This window comes from Saccostrea cucullata, unplaced genomic scaffold, assembly GCF_032062105.1.
Source record: "Saccostrea cucullata isolate Sc308-1 unplaced genomic scaffold, CSIRO_AGI_Scuc_v1 ctg3458, whole genome shotgun sequence".
NCBI classification, from domain to species: Eukaryota; Metazoa; Mollusca; class Bivalvia; order Ostreida; family Ostreidae; genus Saccostrea; species Saccostrea cuccullata.
Window position 1 is genome coordinate 12220 of NW_026939107.1, and position 25126 is coordinate 37345.

Below are 25126 nucleotides of genomic sequence, written 5' to 3' on the forward strand. Positions count from 1 at the left end.
TTGTGAAAGATAAAGCAAACGCGCAGAAAATACTGAAAAAATAATGCGTAAATTTTTATTTTCATAAGTGCATTTACATGCAGAGCATTTATTTCTATCACATGGTTTGATATTTACTTCATGGTGTCAAAATTTGTAAAATATTTATGCCTTTCATAGGCTGAGTCATTTCAATAACAACTCAAGATTTTTCACTTGTTTGTTCTCCTAGACATAAACATTATATTCATTTTCTTGAGAGTCGACTCTAGCTGTCACACTTCAAAAACTTCACAGCTCAAAATTCATAAGAATATTTGTTTGGTTGTTGTTTTTTCTTTCAAAAAGAGACGCACATTCAAATCCTTAATGAACTGTCTACTTCACATTGTCACAGGACTCATTAGGTTACTGAACACAGTGTTTGTCCTTCCGTCTGATTTGTTTATTGATGTAAGCTGTTTGCATTGTTACTGCACTGAATTGTCACATGAATTCATCAAACAAAGTCATAGAGATATCGTAAAACATCGAAATTCACAGTCCTGAAAGAAAATAATGATGCAAATGAGAAGCTAAATGTAATTCAAAATACAGATAACTTTAGTACAAATATATCTTTGTATCTTTCTCAAAAGGTTTTCTTCATTGATTTTACAGTTCTGTTTTTATTCTCTTCTAGTGCTGAATCATGCCAAAAGGGTAATCTGGATTAAAAAATGCATCCACACTTTGAAGAGGTAATTCTCCACTAAATTTGTTCAATTTTACTCACGATGAAGCATATGGGTCTTATCAACAAGAATAAAACTCAGTCTTACAATTTGAAGAGAGTATAGATTAAATTTAACAAGATATTAGGATCATCTATACTTTTAATGAAATTTTGAAACCAACAAATCCAGCAAAAAATATTCCAAGTTTAAATAATACATTACACTTAATGCACTTTGAAAGCTATCCTGTAGTTTCATGCTTTATGAAGCAATGAAATAAAATGCAAATTTAATGCTTTTGATATATGTACCCAAATCAAAATATATATTGTATCAAAGTTTTTTTCCATACTTCTTGCTTTCAAAGTACATTAACCAAATTAATCGAAAGCTTCAAACCCCTAAACACACAATTTATTCCATATATCAATCAGACACTCTTTAGAAACTTCATGATTTTGAAGCACCTCTCCAATTACAGTCTTACTTTATTTAATAATTTCCGTCTTGTCAAAGTATTTTCTAGGTTAATAGTGCCACCTAAGTAGGTCAACAAGTAAGTACTTCATAATGTCTCTGGTCCAGAGTAGTACTTTTAAAAAGAGTTTACATCTACTAAATGTTTGATCTTTTTTTCCTGATAAGTTTTTCAGCATGTGACATTATATCAAAGAGAATCATAATTGGCACCATTCCGGACAACAATAAGGATAGCCTTATGTTTTTCACATCCTTATTTGTAATTGATACAATTTCAAATTAATAAAAATTGGATATATTTATGAATAACTTTAGTTATAAACATTTATTTGCAAATTGAAAAAAGTTTAAAAATTGCATCTAAAGAACTCAAATCTTCTGGGCACATGGTGGTTAATTTTAGATAATTTTCATCACACGATAAGGTTAACTTGGAAAATTATTAAGTTAAAAAGTCATTATAAAATTGCTGCATTTCTTATCGTTGATTTATTTTCAAGAAAAGATTACTAGCCCATGGATAAGGTTTACTCTGCTTCAAATAAAAACCCTTGTACTGTAATTTAATCCCACAGTGCCATCTGGTTTATGGGGCACAGAGTAAACCAAATATCCCTTGACTACTGTGAGAAATAATAATTTATAAGAAATGAACTACTCATGGTACTATCTCTATACTCACCTGGCTACAGATTTAATGAACTCCAAGGAGACCAGACACTTATATTTAGGTACATCTATCTGGTCATCTCCAGCCACCTGAGCCAGCAAGTGAACGGACACTAAAGATGTAATCTACAAGGAAATTAGAAGCTGTCTAATATAAATTAAAATTTATTTATATATATTACATATGCAGAGTAGAGACCATAACATAACTGCATGAAGTTTTAGGAATTACTAGTTGTCATTTCTTGTTTCAAATTGTTCCATTACACATAATTATATTTTAAAATACTTGATTTTACAAGATAACTTTAATTAGTCTTTTTAATTAAAATGCAAGTTAAAATGGAATTTTTCATACTTTTAAAATAAATTTCAAAAGCTTTATTTTACTTGACATTAATATATTTTATTTATAAGTCTTTTATATTGAATTTTGTGTAAAAGTTGATTACTAGTTTCTTAACTGAACAAAGTAAATCACATTATTTCTAAGATAATTTTTTCTTTGTAATAATCTTCAAATATATTATATAAGTTCCCAAAATATTCAAATCAAGTGTTGGCTTTTTTTTTATTACTATACTGGAATTTGCATGTTTACTCTCCTACCTGCATAAAGATGTTTGCTGTGGGTGCAACCTTTCCCTCTACAATAGCATAAAACACGGCCATCAATCTGTCCATTGGAAATGGCTTAGGACCCAACATATGGTTATTTGTCTGAAATCGGCAAAAATTCAACTCACTTCTTTCAACAGTTTCTTTTTCCAAAAATATTCATTTTCAATAATTCCTTTAAAAGAACATCAATTTATATTGGTTTCAAAAGTAAGAATCTTCCAAACTATTTTTTTCATTAATTTTTCGGTCCTTTCAATTAAATCTAACAACTAATATTCAAATTGAAATTTACCTTTATGAATGTATCCTTACATTTTCTATACAAACTTCAGGACTTACTGTCGACCTTTCTTTCCATATCTTATTTATATACTGAGTAACTAGTAAATTAATTTTGGGTGGAGTAATAAACTAAATAGATCAGACAAAACCACTCAAAGATTAAGGACAATTTTGTAGAGCTGACTTCATTTAAATTGGATTGCATACTTAGCTAATGCTACTGTTTCTGCTAGCTCCTGTAAAGATCTTAACATTTGTACTGTATGCTTTCAAATGCAAGATTTAGAATAGTTAACATATGTCAATTATGATCAAGTATATTTTCAATGTCATAGTTTTAAATGTTATATTTCCAGATTTACTTACTCTGTCTTGTTTCTTGATGACTTTAGATTTCTTTTGTTTGTCTGAATGCTAAAATTATAATAAAATCATTATATTAATCAGAAATTGTCTACAAACGTTTTGCACTCTCAATTTATCTCTTCAATAATCCCCTACTATTCTTTTCATTCATTCTTTCAATAATCTAATATAATAAATGCTAACATTATATAGATTTTAAATAAATTTAAAAGAATTCGAAAATTGATTGTATAATAAGCATTTGTGCTCTTGTTAACCAAAAAATAATTTTTTTAAAAAAATTACGACATACTACACTGTACTAAGAATATATAAATATACATGTAGCTATGACGTAAGCATTTTGCCCTTACATACAAACAATCCTAATTAAATCTGCAAGTTAAGATCAATATAAAAACACTGAACATCATGTACATAAAATCTTTGTACTTGGGAGAAGTTTAAAAGCAATTAAAACTTTTGATTCTTCAAACACATGGCATTTTATGATTGAGACTTTTATTATTCCTGGCTAGAAATGAAAACTGACATTGTAGAGTCATGATTGACAAAGTTCAAGAAATTCGACCCCTTTTATCCTAATTTTCAATGGAGCATATTAAAACATCATCAGATAAAACGTGTATCTAATCTATTAACTAACTAAATAAACAAAGGTACTCAAAGATTACAAAGCTCATTTCAATGAATGAAGTAAGACAGACCAATCTGGTTCACATGTAAATCAGATCTTGCTCGAAAAATTTTAAAATATAACCAATTTTAAAATGTAACAAAGATTTAATGTGATTGAGGAAAGTCACACTAAACAAATGTTTTGGGAGTGTGCATCAATACATGTTGATGCGCCGTTTATGCAAGTTTGATCTGTGAATGATTCAATTTTTTTTTAGGAATGGACTTTCTTCAATATCTTCAATTTCTGTCAAAAAAAGTTTATATTAATAAACTTCCGCCCCCATTAGAAAGTTTTTTATTGTTTAAATTGTGTGAATACAGGGCTTAAAAAATTTGATATGCATAGACTGTTTGGACTAAAATTAAAAGTGTTCTTTATCTTAAATGGATTAAATTCTGTCATTACAGTGATATTTATGCCAGAACTACCCTGATTCACTAAGAATGTGTCCTTTACATTTTTTTTTTCAATCATTAATGGTACAATACACAATAAAATTGTGTCTAAAGTACAAAGAAACAAACCTTGGAGAAGAACTTTTTGTCTGATTTAGCTGGATTGTAGGAGGCTAAATAGGCTGCTATAAGCAGATACTTGGAATAGTAAGGCAGTTCCACATGAGTCCTGGAGCTCAGCCCTGTCAAAAAAAAGTATTATAATTCTTTATTATCATTTTAAAAATAACACTCAGCCTTTCATGTACATAATGGCATACCAGTATTAAATGTACATAAATCACTTAAGTTCACTTAAAATTTCTCCAACATGAAAGAGTTAAACATAACAATCACTGAACATCTCAGAAAATCTAAATGCAATTCAAATCTGTAAATATATAAGTATAAAACACAGACTTTTAGAAATAAAGAGATGGGACTAGGCATTCATTTTGGTTCTAAAAGCGTATTTAGTTTTGAGAATGTTATAAGAACTAAGGAAGTATTTAAATGCATCGTATATATTTTTTAAAAAATTAATTTTTACATGAGACCTAACATGTAAACAGACCTTGTTGAGTAATCATCTTTCCCATGTCAGATTCTTCTAACATTCTTTCCCACTGAGTGCTGAAAAATATGTAGAGTCATTATAATTCCATTATTATGCATATATGCAATCATTGAAATTCAGCGACAAAAAAAATGTAAAAATAACAGCTTTAATATTTATATAAATCTATACTACAAGTGTACCATTTTTATATTTAGATTTTCACAAATTTTTAAGTCTTAATTTTTTTTCAGAGATTTACTGGATATGTCTGAAACACTTGCTAATTTAGGCCAAAGTTTTTTTTTCTCTTGGTTTACGATTCCGCCGACCCTATTTTTCCCTATTTACAAAAATAAAAATAATGTGTCAGACTCGAAATTTTCTCGACCAAACCAAAGTTTACAACACATCTTACTCATTAACCCAAATTCTCACTAAAATTCAATGAACTCCACAAATACAGATTATCAAACTACATTGCCAATGACCAGCTAATGCATGGGTCGAATACTCCGTCGGAACTCCTCTAGATTTTTTACTTCCGGGGAGTGCGACTAAAATGGGTAGCGAAACCCGGGCCGGGCCGGGAATTTCAAAACTGAGAGCCGGGTTTTTGATAATTACGAGATAAATACTCATTCTTTCTTCACGAAATTTACAGACATAGTTTATAAGTATAGGTTTTGCCTACGCTGAGAATTTTAAGTCAAAATGTTATGTTTTTCGATGATTATCGCCGATTGTCCTTTTCCAGGTGACTAAAATGGGTAGCGAGCCCGGTTTACTCATTTTGGCGATTTTAAGCTTAATGCATCGAAAGTGTTTGTGATATTTGCATTTAATGGTTGTTTATTATCTTTAAATACTTAAATTGTTCAATCAATTTGAAATTAAATGTCAATTATTAGGGTTTTTGTCATTTTTCATAGACCCGGGACAGGTCAAAACCGGACGCGTTTGCCCGGGACAAATTATATAATTCCGGATTGCCACAGAAAGAATGAAGATTTTTTTCAGTCCCTGACCTAGATACATCTAAGAAATAAATTGGAAATAATTAATATAAATATGCAAATAAAAAAGAGTCATTTATATTTCAATTATATGTCATTATCTGATAAGTATTTCGGAAATAAAAGGTTTTTCCCGGGTGAACGTGTCCGGTTTAGACCAATCCCGGGTGTTCAAAAAATGCGTATATTTTCAATAATCGTGATTTATTATTGCAACAGTTAAATGTTTTAGGTAGTTTAAGTTCAATTTCAAATATCCAAATGAAATAATTGTAAATAAGCTGCCCAAATTAAGTTTAAATCGCCAAAATGAGTAATCCGGGCTCGCTACCCATTTTAGTCACTTGGAAAAGGACAATCGGTGATAATCATTCAAAAACATAACATTTTGACCTAAAACTTTCAGCGAAGGCCAGTCCTAGAATAATAAACTATGTCCGTAAATTTCATGAAGAAAGAATGAGTATTTATTTCGTGATTATCAAAAACCCGGTTTTCGTTATCGAAAATCCCGGCCCGGCCCGGGTTTCGCTACCCATTTTAGTCACACTCACTTCCGGGTATGAAAAAGTCCATCGTTACAAGTTATACACAACAAGACGCAAAACAGCTGGACAGCTATCGATGTCATGCCAAAGATGTTGGAGAAGATTTTAGATCTTTATTATTGTCAAATAATTAATTCATGCTGTGAATACAGACATATTTTTACTGATAAATTGTGAAGTTATTAGCTTTCTAAGAGGTTACACATTTTATAAACATAAGTAGCTGTTCAATCGGCATGCAGGTTTGCATCAAAACTTTTATTAGAAAAAGAATTTTATATTGAAAACAAGTTTGAAGAGAAATTAATAAAATTATGACTATGCCAAAAGCCTGGAAATCTAATGAGAAGAGAAATTTTACTACTACATTGTATGTAAGAAATGAAAAAAATGTTTTGATAAACAACATTAATCTGACAATAAGTGAATTTTATTTAATGTCAATGTTGTTTTATTATTTTTTCTAGATATTTATATACCTTGTAGTTGGGGGAAATATCTTTTAAGATTCTTTTTCTCTTTTTTAATCATTTTAAATACAATGTTTATACAGAAAAATTATTGAAATGTATGTAAGTTTTAAACAATGAAACAGTTTTATAACGATTAAAGTGTGCCACGAATAGGCGCCAAGAAGTCTCCCTAAATTTCAAAACTTCTCCTTAAAATTTCTTTGAGGGAGAAGTGAAGTTTCCTTCATGGGTCTAGGTTGGTCCCTGGACACAAGTATTTTACCCATATTTGTCCCAGTGCAATGTGTCTATTATGGAAACTCAGACTTGTAACGCGAAAGAATTAAAACCATCAACAGTAACAGAGCCTGATACTCACATTTCTGTTCTTGAGTCATTTCACGTGTGATTCATTTTTCTTGACATAAAACCGAATGGTAAGAAAAATAATTTTAAAAGTTGAAAAATCTTATGTGTTTATTGCGAGCAACGAGAGGTCTTCCTTTTTATTTGAATACATTTCAATGCTACTCAAGAAAAAAATATGTCAAGGTTCCAAATTATTTTTATTTTTATTTTTCGACCACCCAATGCATATTTTTGTGTCAAAAAATCGTAAACCAAAAAAAATAAAAACTTTGGCCTTACTCCAGTTTATTTTCCTTTATAGCATATATTTAACATCATACTTCATTAACAAAGTTGAATTTGACAAATTCAAAATTCAACACACATTCACTTATCTCTGCAAACAAAATGGTTTCCAACAATTTTTCAACAAAGATTTCATTATGCACTATGTAAAAAATAATCAGTACCACAGATTTTATAGTGAATAGTTATTCAATCTCCACTGGTAAAAAACGTAAAAAAGCTACATAACGACATTAAAATTCTAGAATTTTATGAAGTCCTCCATGGACTACTAATAAATACTGTATCTATAATTTACCTTGAAACTTCTCTGAGATACACAGTTTGTAGAGCTTTTTTCAAATGAGGTTCAAAATTTTTCCACAATTTACGACTGTCATTCTCGGAAGCTGAAGTTAAACAAAGATTTTCAATAAATCATGATCAATGAGAAATGGTACTGGTAATTAACCCATTATGTGTACCTTATAAAATATATACTGCTTAGAGAAATCTTCTAAATTGATACACTAAAAACTATACATAAAAACATGCATAAAACAAAGTTATACAGGTTTACTGTATTATTATTTACATGGACTTGCTTGATACAGGGTACCCCAAAAGTGTTTTGAAAATGCTTCCTTGAATATAAAAGTGAAATAAAAGTTTATCCCTGAAAATATTTTTAAATTTTCACCTACCTTCTCCATTTTTTATTGGCTCGATGTACTTCTTAAAATTAATGGCAGCCTATAAAACAAAATATGCTTGATGGACCTGTTTAACAATTTCAAATTAAAAAAAAATTTATACATGCTGTTGCCCCGAAGGCAATTCTGGTCAACTTTAACCAAACTTTTGAAGCTGTGGAAACTTTTTCAGATAGCTTATCATTTGGACTGGCAAAAAGACAAAATAAGCCAGTCCAAATGGATTTTAAGATTTTTTTTTTTTTTGGCTGTGACAATGCTAATTCAGCTTGGTAATTAAGTGTAATTTTTTTGGAAACTTAATATTTATGCATTGTTGAATTTATAATTATGTAAAAAAAAAAAAGTGTCTCAAAAAACTGAAGAAATTCTGTCAATCCATAATAAAGATCGATGAAAAAGTCTGAAGAACTAGATTTACTGTTTGCCTTTATCTGTTGTGAAAAGACAAAGTACTATGAAATTGCATTTAGGATACAATAATTTGACTGGGAAGTGAGACCTAACCTGGCACTTCTAATCATGGGTATAATCCAAATTAATGCTTAAAGATGCCAAGCAATAAAGAACCTGTACATACCAAATGCTGAAGTTCTGTGAGATTGCGACAAACTATGTGGAAAACACTGAGCACAAGACTGAGATACATCTGATAAAAGTCAGCAGAAAACTCGGAGGGGGCAGATCTCATCAAGATTCTCAGCAACTCGTCTGTAAAAGAGAAGCTTACAGGAATTAGACAAGCAAACCTACATTGTATGTATATACAATGTACTTAATATTTTACTTGTTCAGACAAATATATAAATAAATACAGTTTTTACAATGGGTGGCACTGTAGCTCTCCGGTCTGTCAATATATATTTTTTTCGGAGAGCTACAGTTCTGCAGCTAGTCCAACACTATCTTTTGGAGGCTGTCTGACTGGACTAGTGCTTCCTTACTCTTACATGTAGTTATATACAGTCAATTCTCGAATTATCGCCATTCGATTCATCGCCATTTTCGCAATATCGCCATGATTTCCCAAGAACATTTTTCCTGCTACATGTATATAGAATTCTCTTTATAATGCCAAATTCGCATACTGCCATCCGCCACCCTATTTTCACAACAAACGTCCATTTTTAGGTGTCAATTATCTCGATAATACCGCCACAGGTGCATGTGGTCAGTGAAGCGCGGCTAATTGGTTGACACTAACCCTGTTGTAAAGCATGCAAGGCCAGTCAAGGTACAAGCAATTAAGTAAACAATTATTTTAACATGAACTGTTAGAATAATTTTGTTTTTTGTTTAATAAAATCATTTAGTCAAGGCTTCGCCACGAAAGCGGTCGTTGTAAAGTACGCCGATAATGATATTATTTTTATGATCTCTGCTTTTAAAAACAATGCAAAGTTTGCTTTAAAAATAATTATAAGTCAGAAATTGTGAACGTTTTATTAAGTTAACAATGATGTCGTAAACAATGAATTTATTCAAGAACTCATTTTCCTTACTATAGGCAATATATCACGACGATCGACCCAGCATCTTTTTTTTCAATATCAGACGTGCAGATTTAAATGCATACACATGTACTTGTCTTTATTTCATAACTGAATATTTTGTTTTAACGGAATTGTACATAAAAAAAATTACATGAAGTATTTTCAAAATTAGAAATATGTTTATATACCGTAAATCTGGAAATTTTTGCTGTAGATAAATTTTTAGCAAATTTGCGTGTTCATTGCATTCGCAAAAATATTTCTCTTAAAAATATTTCAACAATAAGAAAATGTAAACAAAGTAGTTGTCATTCGCAAAATTTTGAAACGTAAAAATTAATCAACAGCATTTTGACCAAGATTCGCAAAATAAAATCGACGTAAAAATTTCCAGATTTACGGTATACATGTACATGTAATGATAAGAATAGAAACGCTAAATGGTATTTCTAAGAACAATAACTCTGCGTCTTATTTCCTAAAAGATGGAAAATTCAATTCATTGCCAAATTCGTTATACCGCCATGATTTCTAAATTACAAAAGGTGGCGGTTTATCGAGAATTAACTGTATTGCAATTTTATGAGTCCTACAAAAAATCAGAACCTTGCATATACATGTATTTGTATTCTTAAAGATAATTCAATTATGATAATTTATATAAAAAAAAAATAATAATAAATAAATAAATAAATAAAAAATTCATTAATGACTATTACGTAAAAATAAGGTTTCACAAAAGTTTGGTACAACAGAAAATATAATATTTTACAAACACTGATCATAGTGTTATTACACAATGGCACTGACTAGTCCATGATCTACATGTATATTTGCATGGGCTTAATTTTGAATTCCAAAATGCATTATACATGTAGTACAACATGTACAAGAATACATGACTCTACATTATTTTTATGAAAGCTTTATACTTGAAATGCCTACAACAAAATCTAATACTTAATAGTCATCAAAAAAAAAAAAATTGAAACTCCACACTACAAGACAAATAACATTCTTTTCAGACTACTTCAGATAAATATAATTTGAGAAACTTTGGAAAGAGACAATTTTTTGAGAGAGTATCATGACAAATGTAATTTTCAAACATTGAGCTTAATTCCAGTGTTTCAAAGGATGTCCATGCACATCCGTTTTTGTTTAATCAAAAAAGCAATATTAGCTGCTTTTATGAAAATTTTATGCTGTTAAAATGTGTTATGATAAATTTGTAAGTAACTTAAACTTTACGATCAATTAGACTAAAATAAAGCAGAAGAAAGACTTCCATATACAATCCAATATACAGTTTTATATAAGAAATCATTATTGTACAAGACGACAGTAATGTAATTTTGATTCAATGGAAGCTCATAAATAGTTCTTCCATCGCAAATATGGATAACAGAAGTTTATTAACATTTTTTTTTCTCTCATACAAGTAGTTATTTACAAGTTTGCAACAAAAAATTCTGACATCAAAGTTGCAGCTCATATTGCTTTAAATATCCTTATATGCATTGATTAGTATGTGATGTAGAGTAAGATACCTTTGTTGTAGTCAGGGAAATGTATTATGTAGGGCTCTGGAAAACCTGTTCCACTGAGAAACTTTTCCCACACAATCTCAGTTAGCAAAATCACACAGACATTTCCATCAACCTGCAAAAACAAAGGACACATATTCAACTCTTAGCTACTTATCTACTACATGATATCACTTATCTTTGCAAAATAAAAAATTTTCATATGCAGAGAAATTGTACAAGTTTTTTAATTTTCTTTTAGAGGTTTGTTTGGCAATCAAAAATTCAATGGCAATAATTTTCCATTGAGTACATGTACAATTATACTTTAACATCATCTGAAGTATTATTGGTATTATTTATTGCATGCTTAGAAGGTTTCTAAGATATTTACTAGTTCTTGCAATCGTAGAAATGCTGGTAAAATGTTGGCATCCATTTCCCTCAACCGTTCAGCTTTATCTAAGACCTGAAATATCAATCATTATGTTGGGATGACTTCTAAACCTTGTGAAAACAACTCATGCAATTTCTGTTTAAAACTTAAAAAATAAAACTACTGCAAATGCACTATTTTTGCAAAAGAATTATGAATTATAAACATGATTATTATTATTACCATGATTATATTACTGACTTTATGATACATGTATGATTGCTTTGGGTGTGTACAGTGTATTTACAAATGATAACAATATTTGGATATTTTTTTTCTAAGGCCACACCAATAAAATTTTTTGTTTGTCGGACCCGCGCGCTCATATTTAAACAAATCTATACAAATAATATTAATTTAAAATCCCCGCACCATGGGAATTCTGTGCCGTTTTCTGTTCCATTTCCGCTCTATTTATCGTACTTTTAATCTACTTACTCTGCAAATCAGAAAAAAAATATATTTATTCTCCTAAAATTTTTGCCTACAATAAAGTAATAATATTATTATTTAACCGCTAGCCTGCTTGTACTTTTTTCATCAAATGTCCGAGGAACAAGAAATTGAATTGGTGTGGCCTAAAAAGAAAATTGAATGATAAAGAACCACTTTATATGTACAGTATTATTTTTATTCTATAGACCCTCAAAATTCTAAAAGCCACCAAAAAGTTCCAACATGGCCTAGAGCAGCAAGCATTTCTTAATGTATCATTCAGTTCTGAGCCTGTATTTGGTGTAAATTTACATATATATACTTACAAGGTACACAGTTTCATTATGTAGATCTAGACTCATGCATATTTGACGAAAGAGACGGACAAAGTCATTCATGTTTTCACACTTGATGGGTGTATCTGGTTTCTGGGAGCCTCTGTTGGTGTATAGACCATTCAGGACTGCTTCATACAGAAACCTGCTACTGTAGCATTCCACGCAATTCACCAGCACATGGGGTAACTGTTAAATATTGAGAAAAATTCATGTAAGGTTAAACTTAGCCATATCAAACGAACTGAATCAAATTCATCTCTGAAAATAAGTCAAAGTAGTTTAGCTTCCTTTCACCAGAGGATACTTTACTGTAGAACCTAAAAACTGAGAAGGTAAATTTTCAATGATTATTCCAGTTAATGAGGCTTGTAAGGAAGAAATGTTATAAATATGTTTTCAAATTGAATAAACATATGATAAAGAAAACTTTAGATGGAAATTTGTGATAAACTGCTAACCAGTAGTATTGAAAAATGTTGCTTTGATCACCAGCCAAAGGTAAAGCATTACAGTACACTGTACAAATTTTGTGCTAGCATTGAAAGTATTATATCAAGAAGCTGGGATAAAGAGAAAATTCTCAAAATTTTATTCCAGCTGATTTCTGTTTTATTACCATACAGGTCCTGAGAACTGAATTAACAACAGCAGATTTTCCTGTTGCTGTGTGTCCATAAATAAATAAAGCTGGGAGAGTCATGCTGCTCCTCTACAATGTAAAAAAAGTACATGTAAGACCAATTTATTTAACATTTGCTTTATTACAACCACATCAAATTTTAACCAAATATCAATAAATCAAATATCAAGCTATCAAATAAAGAATGTTCCAATGCACAAAATTGACATACTTGCGGCATGCCCATATACTTGCTTTGTTGCGCAAGTCATTTAAGATTAAAATAACCCTAACAGCTGCATCGTCAACATATTACCCTTTTCAGATATTACACTTATTATGAAAAAGGTTTTTAAATACTGTATTCTATATTATTACACATTTGGGCAGTTGATTCTAACTTGTACAAACATAAAACTTATATTATAATATAGATAGAAAGACAAATGGCTTATTAATATAGCAAATAAACATCCAAATCAACCAACAAAAATGCTATTCTGAATAGTTTATAATAAAGACATATAGCCAAAACTACATATAGTGCTGAACCTGGTACAATGTATCAGAGACGTACATGCAATCCCTGCAAATATTTAACAAATTTACCTCTCCAAATAACGAGAACAATAACTTGATTTGCGACTCTCTACAAGGTAATGACTCTCTAAGTAATGAAACTTCACTGGTATCCGCTTCTTCTTTATGGGATTCCATGTTTTGTGAGTTGAATAAATCAATTTACCCCACAAACTGACAAAGACAAAATGTAAACCTCAACTCGGACTTCCCACCAAAACTCTGTTTGTGTTTGGTATTGTTGAGACAACGATCCCGATGCAAATAAACGTGATTTTGCAATTTAAACATTGAATTTTATAGTCCGTCGACCATTATAATCATTCTTTCTTTTTTTTCTAACTTATAAATTCTGAGGCGTTTAAAAACAATCGGTCTTCTCAAAGTTATAATAACAGAATAATTTCAGGGATAATTTTGAATTACATGTACATTATGTAGACTTATGTATCAATTCAGAACATAAAACATAGATGTATAGGAACAACGTGCATTTTTATTGGTGAAACAAGTAAGAATTAAATCTCATATAAAAAAATTAATTTATAAAAAGAATTTTTTAAAAATGGTTAAAACTAAAAGCAGGGACCTATATAGGTCCCTGCGAAAAGGGATTCATGTACATACGATACTTGTTTCTGATATATTATTAATATTGAATTCATTTATCAAAGTAAGATCTTACTTATTTATTTATTTATTTATTTAGTATTCATTCATTAATTCATTTCTTGATAGAAATATACATGGGTACATACTCAAAGGGTACATACTCAAGGCCCGTGAAACCGAGGGTATGGGTGTGTGTCCCCCTCCCCCCTCTCCCAACTTATAATATTGTCAACAATGACATGTATAAAATTCATTTTTTTTTTTTAAAAAACGCACAGTATGCGATTTAGTTGCATCCCTTAAGAGTTTCTTAGTATATGCAAATATGCAATACGTTAGACTAACATGCTGAAATATTGATTGCATGAATGCCTCTTCACAATGAAACACCTGATGACATTTGATCTTTTATAGCTTATACCTAGAATTTTTGAAAAGATACCCCCCCCCCTCGTAAAATGAAATTGTTCCCTATGAGCCTGTCTGAATCTCATAAAAATGTGTGGGTGAATAAAACTTTAAATTCACCTGTCACCCCCACCCCACCCCCACCCCCACCCCCACCCCCGACGCTGCAGGTACGTGCCTGAAACTTTGTGGCGGTCATGGGTCCATGTAACACGTAAAACAATTCAATTTTCTAAAAATGATTTTGGGTTAAGGCTAAAAAATTGAGTTTTTGAAATTTAGAAATTTGAACTATTATTCTAAAAAATCTAAATTATTTTAGAAAGAGGATGTTGCAGAAACTCGCGATTATATATCGAGAAGGACATTTAAATACCCTCGTTATGTCTAAATAGGACTATGTTTACGGCGGGTATTTCCTGCTTGATACTACAAAACACTTTGGTCATTTTGCATGAAAAAAGTTGGAACAACAAAAAGCACAATGGCTAAAGCAGCATTTTGAAAGATATGCTGAAAATAATCAAAATATTTTTCATGAAATTTTTGGATTCCCATAATCACACTTTAAATCAAATCTTGGTGATTAAAAGGCCCCGGGAAAAGTTTAAAATCTAAAAGTTTAAGTCAAAATTTTCATGCTGTATTTCAATTTTATAGAAAACAAACAGATCAAAAATTGAAATGTGTTTCAATTTTGATTCATAAACATGTCATTACTTGCAAATTTTGAGTTCAATTCGATAATTAATAAATATTTTACAGGCATTTGAAAATTCGACTTAAGTCTAAGTTTGTTTCATGATCCTGGGACCTGATTTATTCAAAATTGCAATAACTACAGTATGTAACCAGGGACGTAGCAACGGGGGGGGGGGGGGGGGGGCTACGTAGAGGACTTTGCCAACGATACTTTTACTATTGAAAATGTTCATTGAAAGGCTGGTTGCCCCCCCCCCCACTTTATACTAAAGTAAAGTAATATGAAGGAAATTATAGTACTGTAAGCTTAAGAAATGGATATTGAAAGGAATTGGTAGTGTTGCGAAACCCCCCCCCCCCCACCTGACCACGGCTTTGGGCAATTTTCCTATTTTTTTTTTTGCATTTGTTTTGCTTGTCAACTTTTTCAGGTAGGTAAAAAAAAATTTTGTGGCTTCCCCCCCTTTGTTTATATATCAAAATTATGCTACGTGCCTGGTAACAAATGAATTATTTAAACAATACAGCAACTTTCTTTTCCAAGACAAAACTAAATAAAGTATTAGTTTTAATTAAGTTACAGAATATCAAGGAAAACAATTTTATTCTGCATATCTAATATATAGTTATTACTCAATTAACTTCTTGGCATTCTCTCTCTTTCAAAAAATATATAATTTCATTGCACTACTGTTACATATGGGGAAAAAATAAGAAAAAAGATATGCAAAAATGATCCATTCCAGGATTCGAACCCATTCTCTGGTAAAAGTACTAGTTGGAAACTCACCAGCATATCCACTAGACCATTTTGGACACGATGATTTTCTAGTGTTATTAAATGTACACATTTTGCATTTCGTTTGGAAAATAATTTTTATTCAATTTTTGCGTTTTTCAAAAATGTGCCTCTTTGAAACAAAAATCGGTAATGGCAGTTTTGAAGAAAATTCCTGACTCTTTGTTTATATATCAAAATTATTTTGTTTCAAGGAGGCACTTTTTCAGAACAATGGGGATCGGAAAATCTGATACATTTTGCCGTGAGACTAATTTTCACATCATTTAATGGCATATTGGAAGTCAATAAGAAGCATAAAAATATTGTTTCTCATTGTGCTTTATATATTGTTAGATTTGAAAAAAAAATAATATGAGTTTCTGCAACATAAAAATTCTTCTTTTAATCTGCTACACATTTAGGGAAAATAACAAAAGAACTGCACCATCCTCTTTGAATTGTTAAGTGTTACCATCATGGAATAAAAATTTTACTCGTAAGACAGCCAGACACCTGCTATCCTTTGAAGACTGCGCATTTGAATGTCTACATTTACCATTAAAATACACGAGATTTAGGTTTAAAAGCTCCCTGCTTTTCGCATGGCTCGCCTTAATTTTCAAGTCCGTATAGGATTTACAAAAGATTAAATGCATGTATGAAATAGTTTCTATATATTCCACATAATCTGCACATGTGTCTATTATGAATAGAAGAAAGATTAGTGAACCGTTCTTACAGCAATTAAATATCTTCATCAAAATACATATTTCACATCGACCCCACATTTCAAAGTGCATGGCGAGAAATAAATTTTAAATAAAAAACAAAGGGTCAAGATGCCCGAGATAATTTGCAAATTACAGTGACTAGGTGGGTACTCCTCGGGGATAATTTTATGTGGAGAATCAGGTTGACCCGAACCTTAATACTCTGTATGCGGTTTACTATGAGGCAGTGATATTATAAAGTACGAGTCACTTTAAAAGCATTAAACTGACCCTGAAAATGCAATTATATACTAGACTAACACAATTTCTCGTGTTCTTCTATAAATATTGCACTGGCTAAGAAAGCAGTTTAATTTATTTGATAAATGAACATAGAAATGAAGCAATTATGAAATCGTTTTTACATGTATATACTGAAATATATGAAAAATATGTTTCATGTGGTCTGTGGGGATCTAGGGGTTAAGAAATATACCCCCCACCCTGTGGACAACTTCAGTGGCATGCGCTTGTCGCTTCCAGTTGTGGCTTCTCAGCTACCGTATACACCAAATCCACACAAAACATGAGCAATATTGTCGAAGGTGAATTCTGAAACTGAAAAATGTGATCTCATTTATGATAACATTTTCTATGATAATTTATTTAATGTCATCGTATATTTTATGTGAACATCCCCCCAAAACTGCATTTATCTTATTCGAAGTGTTAGTCTACCAAAAAAAGTATATACCGGACATTTATACAGATGTAACACCCTGTTTATACACTAAATAGAGCAAAAAGGATCAATCCGATATGCTAAAAAATATTTCCATATGAGAGGGTCTCACTCCATTTAACATACACATATATTTCAAAAAAAAAAAAAAAACTGTACATGTACCCTGGTAAACAAAAACATGGAGCAAGGACCACCTAAACCCAATACAGTGTTTAAAAAATACAGTTGTCAAACCCAAGGAATATCACACCTTTCATAATTTTTTTTACCGTAGAATGATTTTTGCTGATAGAATTTATCAAAGGTAAATATTTTTTGGTTATAATTTCATACCTTTCAATAGTAAGAACTTTACTTTTTACACTATAAAATTCACAAATGAATACGACTTTTATAAATTTAAATCTACCTGCATTTTGCAGGCTTTGTTTGCCTATTTCTTTTGAAAAATATTTCCATAGCATTACAGTAAAAAAAACCCATGTCATTTAGAATATGGAATTCTTTTTGTAAAGAGAACTATAGTCTGCATGCTTGATATATCAAGTGTCATTGCATTTTAGATTTGAAAGTTTACTAGAATTTCATAATCTTGGTATTCGCACGTCTGTAAACCGCAGAGATATTTGTTCGCCCGCGCACTGTTGAAGTAGTTTTGAATTAAATTTCGTTTAATTAAATAACTCTGAGCTAGATTAATTGTCAAATTCGATATTTGACATATAAGCACTGAATGATTGCAAGGATGCGAACCTTCAGATTTTGCAAGGTCAAGTCTTTTAAGATCACGAGAGAGAGAGAGAGAGAGAGAGAGAGAGAGAGAGAGAGAGAGAGAGAGGGAGACTTATGATAGTATGCATACATTGTCCATGTATTTATTAGTAAGAATGGTTCAGATTTGTAAATAAGCATAAATTAAATACAAATAAAAATGCAATACCCATATAATGAGCAGGGGCGTCGGCAAGTACTTAAGAGGCATAAAAATAAAAAAAACAAAAACAAATTTGAGGAAGGGATGGGGGTCGAGTGTATAGGTGCACAGGACGCCACCCCGAACCCCCCACTCTCTGGTAATCTGTGATATTGTTATAATACTAATGTTCACTCCTTTTAAAATCAAATCAGTGCGTGAACACAAGCAGAACAAGGTTTACAAATATAATTTAAAACAGGTTTACTGGGCTACAAAAGCGTAATCCTTCAGTAGGATTCTCTTATTTTTCTGAAAGTCATCATGAACGTATAAACAAAACATCTTTTCCTAAAGGGGTGAAATGGGGGGGGGGGGGTAAAGGAAACAAAATAAAAATGTTTGGGCAAGAAAAAAAAGAAACAAACAAGCAAAAAAATTCGTTGGGTTGGGGGTCTTAATTTTACTTTTTTTTTTATTGGAATTCAAGATACCTTTAAACTTATAAGGAAAATGTGCATACTTTATTAGAAAAATAATTTCAGAGTAAAAAAAATTACAAGCAATCCTTCCCAACGAAGTCTGACACGAGTCATCTCATACAATTGTAGGTACAGTGTATTTGGATAATATAAGCGTGCTCATGTTTTTCTCAAAGAGGTTTCATATTTTTTGGTATAATCATTAATGACATTTTAAACACACACCAAAATGAATTATCATGTATACGCGTCTTGGCCTGCACCCCCTCCCCCAGGCACGTAGCATCGCTTTTGAAAGTCCGGGGGGGGGGGGGGGCAGAGAAATTTTTTTTTATACTTACCTGTAAAAGTAAGTTGACAATTTTAAAAAAAAAAAAAAAAAAAGGGGATAAAATTTAAATTTGCCCAAACTTTAAAATCCTATTTCAAGGGGGGGGGGGGGGGGGTAGTGGCCAACTTTTTTCAAGGCCAACTCCCTTTCACTTCCATTTTTTTTTGCATACAATAATACATTTCCTTGATATCACTTTACTGTCACAGTGGTAAGAAGGGGGGGGACCTTTCAATGGACATTTTCAATAGTAAAGGTAATATTGGAACAAATCTTCAAAAATCTTCTTCCCTTGCCCCCCCCCCCAGGCTATGTGCAATTTTTTTCCCATCCCCCCCCCGCCTAAAAACAGAGAGAAAGAACGCGGAATTTTTAGCCAAATAGTTTTAGAGACCTATTACGAAATTAAAATTATTGAAATTTGAGCAGGACTCTGGGCTCATAAATAGAGAGAGAGAAAATAATTACTGAAGATGAAAATTTAGAAAGGTACAGTGTATTATAGTAGTGGTTCATCAATATTTCATTTGTACACATATTAAATTATTCATAGTTTTATAGGACTTGTTAAATGATATTGATTAAAAAATATATTTTAATTACATTCACAAAAAACTTAATATGTTCCAGATTAAAGATGCATTCAGCTTATAGTTTTTCGATTCTTCTGATGGAAGGTTGAGTTGTGGCAATTAAATATACATACATGTATGTATATATGCACCTTTTCTCAAAGTCAAAATAATGGCAAATCTGAAAATATGAAATTATAAATAGAATATTTTCAAAATTTAAATGAAAAATAAAAAATGCAAGCATGCATGTAAAAACAAAATCCACATGTACTACAAAATAAAAACAGATTTAAAATTATTTTATCTAAAATATATCTGAGTTGAAAAAAAACCCAGAGAAATTCTACTCAAGCGCTGTGCACCGAGTGTATTGACAACATAAACAATACCCCACGTGTGTTACTAAAGTTGACAAACGTGTTCATTCAGGTGTGCCACAGGTAAATTACGGCGACACGATTGGTCGATTCACACGCTATAATTAGAGAAAAAGTTGTTAGACCAGTCGGCCTACACGAGAATCTATTCTTAGATCAATCAATTCTTAAAGTTCCAAACCGGCTATAGTGACCTCACCCAGTCTCCGGAACCAATTCTGAACTGACCAGCCAGGAGGATCCACTTACTGCCCAAGATGGATCAAAAATTCAACCCAGACACGGCGAGGGTCTATTATTTTCGGTATATGAGGGAGTACCGCGCTATATGTGTTTTATGGGGACTGCTATCCATCATTTGGTGTATATTGAACCTCGTGGCTTTTGTTCAGCCCCAATGGATTGGTGATACCCCGACCAGCCCGGGGTTCGGCCATGTGGGGGTGTTCCAGCACTGCTACCCTGATAACTCCCAGGGTATCTACGTGTGCAGTGGCTCTTTCACCACCTTCGATTCCATTCTGAACGATTCCTTCAGAGCCACAACGTTTTTCGTCGGAGTTTCAGCACTTATTATGCTTATCACTGTTGCAGCTTTATTGCTCTTTTTCTGCTTCAAGAAAACATTTGTCTTCTACTTCTGCGGCATCATGGAACTTATTTCAGGTAAATTAATTAGATCTGTTATTACCTATTATTGCCTAATGAATCACACCTCGAAACTGTTAGTAGCGGGAGATTTAAATCCACTGAGCTGATGGTGATTTCTTTTTAAATCAGTTCATATTATTGTATCTAAGTTTTCATCCCTATGAACTTTTGCAAAATTTTGACGTTCATTTTCCCTAAAATGGCAAATTGTTTCCATATGTAGAAAGGTATAAAGAGAATACACAAGTCACTTCAGGTTTGCTTAAATTTTACAGATTGCAAATTGACAGTATAGTTCTTGCAAAGAGCAAATAATTAATGTAAAGGGGAGCAAGCATCAGTTTAATGCTAATACACTAAAACACTGCTTGAAAATGAAGTTATTGTACAATTTAATCTATGTTAGTTAGTCAGACATGCATGTGTCATATGATATATATTTTCATTTTTAGAAATGTTTTTTATTTCCTGCTTTTTTCTTGACTTGCTTGTCTTTTAATTGTTCTTATTTAATGTTCCTGGCCTTTTCATCTTTTAGCCATATTTATATTCCTGACTTTTTTCCTTTGTAGCGGTGTTTATGTTCCTGGCCTGTGTTATCTTTCCCAGTGGTTGGAGCCAGCAGGAGGTTCAGGATATCTGCGGGACCTCGTCTGGGGAGTATCGGTTGGGATCCTGTAACATTCGCTGGGCCTACATCCTCGCCATTCTGGGAATTTTTGATGCTGCTATTCTATCTGTCCTGTCATTTTTCCTTGCTGCCAAGCGAGCTAAGCTGGATTATCTAACGCCTACTGGAGCTGTAACCAAATGTGAGTAGCTCACAATTTTAAGCTCACCTTGGTTTTGATGCCTATAATTTATTTAATGCAAACTCATATAATTATGTACATGTACAACACTATTAAATGTTATAAAGCCATTTAAACTTGATGTGTATTGAAAAGAACAGTTTGAAATATTAATTCACAAAAGAACTTGATGAATTCTTTTTTTAATTTTATTAATTAATTTAACCAATTTTATTAGTTCTAATTTTATTAAAGTATGAGAAAATGATCCATTTTGTTCTCTTAATAATGTACGTGTGTATGCTACATGTATTTCACAGGCAAATAATTTCAGTTTTATATTTTTGTAAAGTGCAGAAATTTTACATAAAATATACATTAATGTTAGATGACATATCAGAGAAAATTTTGATATGAATAAGTTTTTATTTTTCATTTCATGTTTGTCGCACTATAGGCACTTTGCCCGCCTTGTCCACCCATCTTCTTTGGAGTCATTTTTAAGTAGAAATTTATTTCTTTGAGTCATTCAGTTCCTCTGACAATAATTTTCTGTTTTATAAAGGAGATGAATCAAAGGTAGTGTTTGTACGTACTAATCATATTCAAACCCAATCATTGGCGGATAAAAGCCCTCTACATTTAATTAAAGAAATAATTTGATTTGAGCTTTGAAGATCAATTGCTATTTATTATTTGAAAAAAAATGAGGTGGTTAAGAATTTACTTAGAAATGAAGGGAAAAAATTGGTACCTATACACATATAGCAGGTATATTTGGTTCAATGAGAGAAATGTTTTTATTGACCAATATCTTTTCCCCACAGCTGACCTGAATGGATACTCAGCTGAAACCATGTCCAAGCGCTCCATGCCCATTCAGCCGGTGGTGACCGTTCCAGAAGAGCGAGTTGCAGCGTACTCCGAGTACTCACAATCCACCAAACGTCAGGGGGCCTCAAACTTCCAGCTATAGATACACCAGTCTCAGAGGCCACAACTGGAGCGATCAGAACTACACAAAAATAGGGTATATATGGATATACACATATAGCAGGTATAATTGTTGAGGACAAGTCAGAACTCTCCAAATAGGTTTTCTTATAAGATAATATTTAATGTTATAGTTTTGGTGACATTCTTAATTGTACCTTGTATTCAAAGAAATTGTTGAAATGTTCTTATCTGTATTTGGACACTGTTAATTTTGTCATTTTTGAACACAATTTTCTCATTTTTGTAATTTTTTTGTCCCTGTTTTTGTTGTATTTTTTGCTTCCAATTGCCTTCAATGGGTGCCCAGTTTGAGATGTTCAGCGATTTTTCCCCCCTCTGAACAATTCACCAAAGTAGTGCTACAAGTTTGAAAGCATGATATTTGATGGTAGTATTATATGATAACTCATTTTGTTTAGTGATTTTAAAATTTCATACACATTTTGTACTTGTCTATTTTCAGAAGGGCATTTTGGACAGTTTTCATAGATTATAATAAAATAGTTAAAGACACAACAAATTAAATTGTATCTAAAATAATTCCATAAAATTACTTTTTTGTAAAGAAACAAATCACTAAATAAAATTGTCAGCAATTTATTAAAAAGATTCAGTATTTGAGATTTTATAATGAGATTGCTACATATAAGCAAACCAGTATAATAATATATAACCTATAATTTTTATGACTTAAATTGAGAACGTTTTCCGTAACATTTATTATTCTACCCTGAAAATTTACCCTATTTTCCTAATTTGTACATTTATATATATATATATACATGTATTATTCACTTAGATGCTGTTCTTTTTCATAATTAATCATGTGAATTGTATATTGCATAATACTCTCCTGTTCCTTTTATATATATACATTCTCTTATCATGAGATTTTTCAAGTATGTTATACAAAATAGTGATTATATTTTTGCATTCAAATTAGTGTCTCTATGGATATTGATAAAAACATGAATTATGATAAAGTGTTCTCTCATGACTACTCTTTGTGAACTAGAAATTGATACTGTATAGATATGTTTAGAAATGTGATATTTTCCAGGGTATTTTGAATTCAGATATGTGTAAAGATATTTGCAATGAAGCTATTTTGGACTAGTAAAATGCAAAATATAGTATAAATGATAGAACTTTGTTTTAATTTGTACATGTACTTGTTTGTTTGTGAAACACTGATACCAAAGTGTGACAGCTTTTGGCAGAGGATGAATTTTCTCGAATGCAAGTCAAACTGGACCAAGGTCAAGGGATGATATTTAATATTGTTACCCAAAGAAAGAAATTGTCTTGATAAATGCTCAAATTAAAGCACTTTCCATTCAAAACTTTTGGCAAGGTCAACATTTGTTTAAAATGTGGGTAAACTAATATGTCAAGGTCAAACTTTAATTAAACTAACTACATGTATTAAGCTTTGTCATAGAGACACATGTAAAATATAAAAGCACTACTAACAACTATTCAAAAATTAAGGCCAATATATTTAAGATTTTCAAAATGTCAAAATCCAAGGTCAAGGTCAATATTTTTGGTATCAAAAGGAATTCCTTCAAGTGTCAACTGGAATATATTTGTAAACTATGAAGGCCATAGTATTGAATGTTTAAAAGTTTGTACAAGTTTAAAATTTTTTTGAAAGTGGTTCAAACTCAAAGGTCAAGGTAAAAATGTCACAAATATTTATTTTCATGGACATGTCTTCTCACAATAAATACATTAAGGAGATTTGGGGATAAACAAATTAACCATCATAATTATACCCCCTGCAAACGAAGTTTGGGGAGGGGGTATATAGGAATCAGCTTGTCTGTCTGTCCATCTGTCTGTGCAAACGTGTCTGGTCCATATCTTTCTTATGGATAAACTTGGTAAATTCCCATTTCACACAGAGATTGCTCATGACCTAAGGGTGTGTCATGACCTTGACTAAAGGTCATTTGGGGAAGTTCAAGGTCACTGGAAGAAAAATTTTATAATTCATGTTTGGTACATTTCTTTATTATGAAAAAAACTTGAATCTACTACTTCACACAAAGATTAATTGTTTATGACTTGAGGGTATTTCCTGACCTCGACCCAAGATAATTTGGGCAAGTTCAAAGTCACTGAAAGAAAAATTTCATAATTTGTGTAGAGTCCATATCTTGCTTATGCATAAACTTGGTAAGTTCCTATTTCACACAAAGATTCCTCATGACCTAAGGGTGTGTCTTGACCTTGATGCAAGGTCATCTGTGCAAGTTCAAGGTCATTGAAAGAAAAAGTTCGTAATTCATGTTTGGTACATATCCTTCTTATGGAAAAAGTTGGTAAAATCCTGTTTAACACAAAAATTGCTTATGTCTTGAGGGTGTTTCATGACCTTGACCCAAGGTCATTTATGCAGGTATAAGGTCACTGAAAGGAAAAAGTTCATAATAAGTGCCTGGTCCATATCTTTCTTATGGATAAAATTGGAGGG

General features: G+C 31.5%; 2 protein-coding genes across 2 annotated transcripts; one reads left to right on the plus strand and one right to left on the minus strand.

Moving 5' to 3' along the window:
* Positions 1-32: 32 nt before the first annotated feature.
* LOC134252282 (origin recognition complex subunit 5-like) lies at positions 33-13788 on the minus strand. Its single transcript, XM_062734722.1, has 14 exons — positions 13604-13788; positions 12992-13084; positions 12364-12561; positions 11561-11635; positions 11191-11302; positions 8728-8858; positions 8139-8187; positions 7754-7844; positions 4804-4862; positions 4320-4432; positions 3114-3161; positions 2454-2564; positions 1858-1970; positions 33-524 (listed from the first exon to the last, which is right to left on the minus strand). The coding sequence occupies exons 1-14, from the start codon at positions 13709-13711 to the stop codon at positions 479-481; spliced, it is 1347 nt and encodes a 448-aa protein (XP_062590706.1). The 5' UTR covers positions 13712-13788; the 3' UTR covers positions 33-478.
* Positions 13789-20326: 6538 nt separating this feature from the next.
* LOC134252283 (LHFPL tetraspan subfamily member 3 protein-like) lies at positions 20327-23795 on the plus strand. The gene is made up of 3 exons (XM_062734723.1): positions 20327-20875; positions 21433-21672; positions 22479-23795. Exons 1-3 carry the CDS (start codon positions 20467-20469, stop codon positions 22625-22627), a joined length of 798 nt encoding a protein of 265 aa, XP_062590707.1. The 5' UTR covers positions 20327-20466; the 3' UTR covers positions 22628-23795.
* The last annotated feature ends 1331 nt before the right edge of the window (positions 23796-25126 follow it).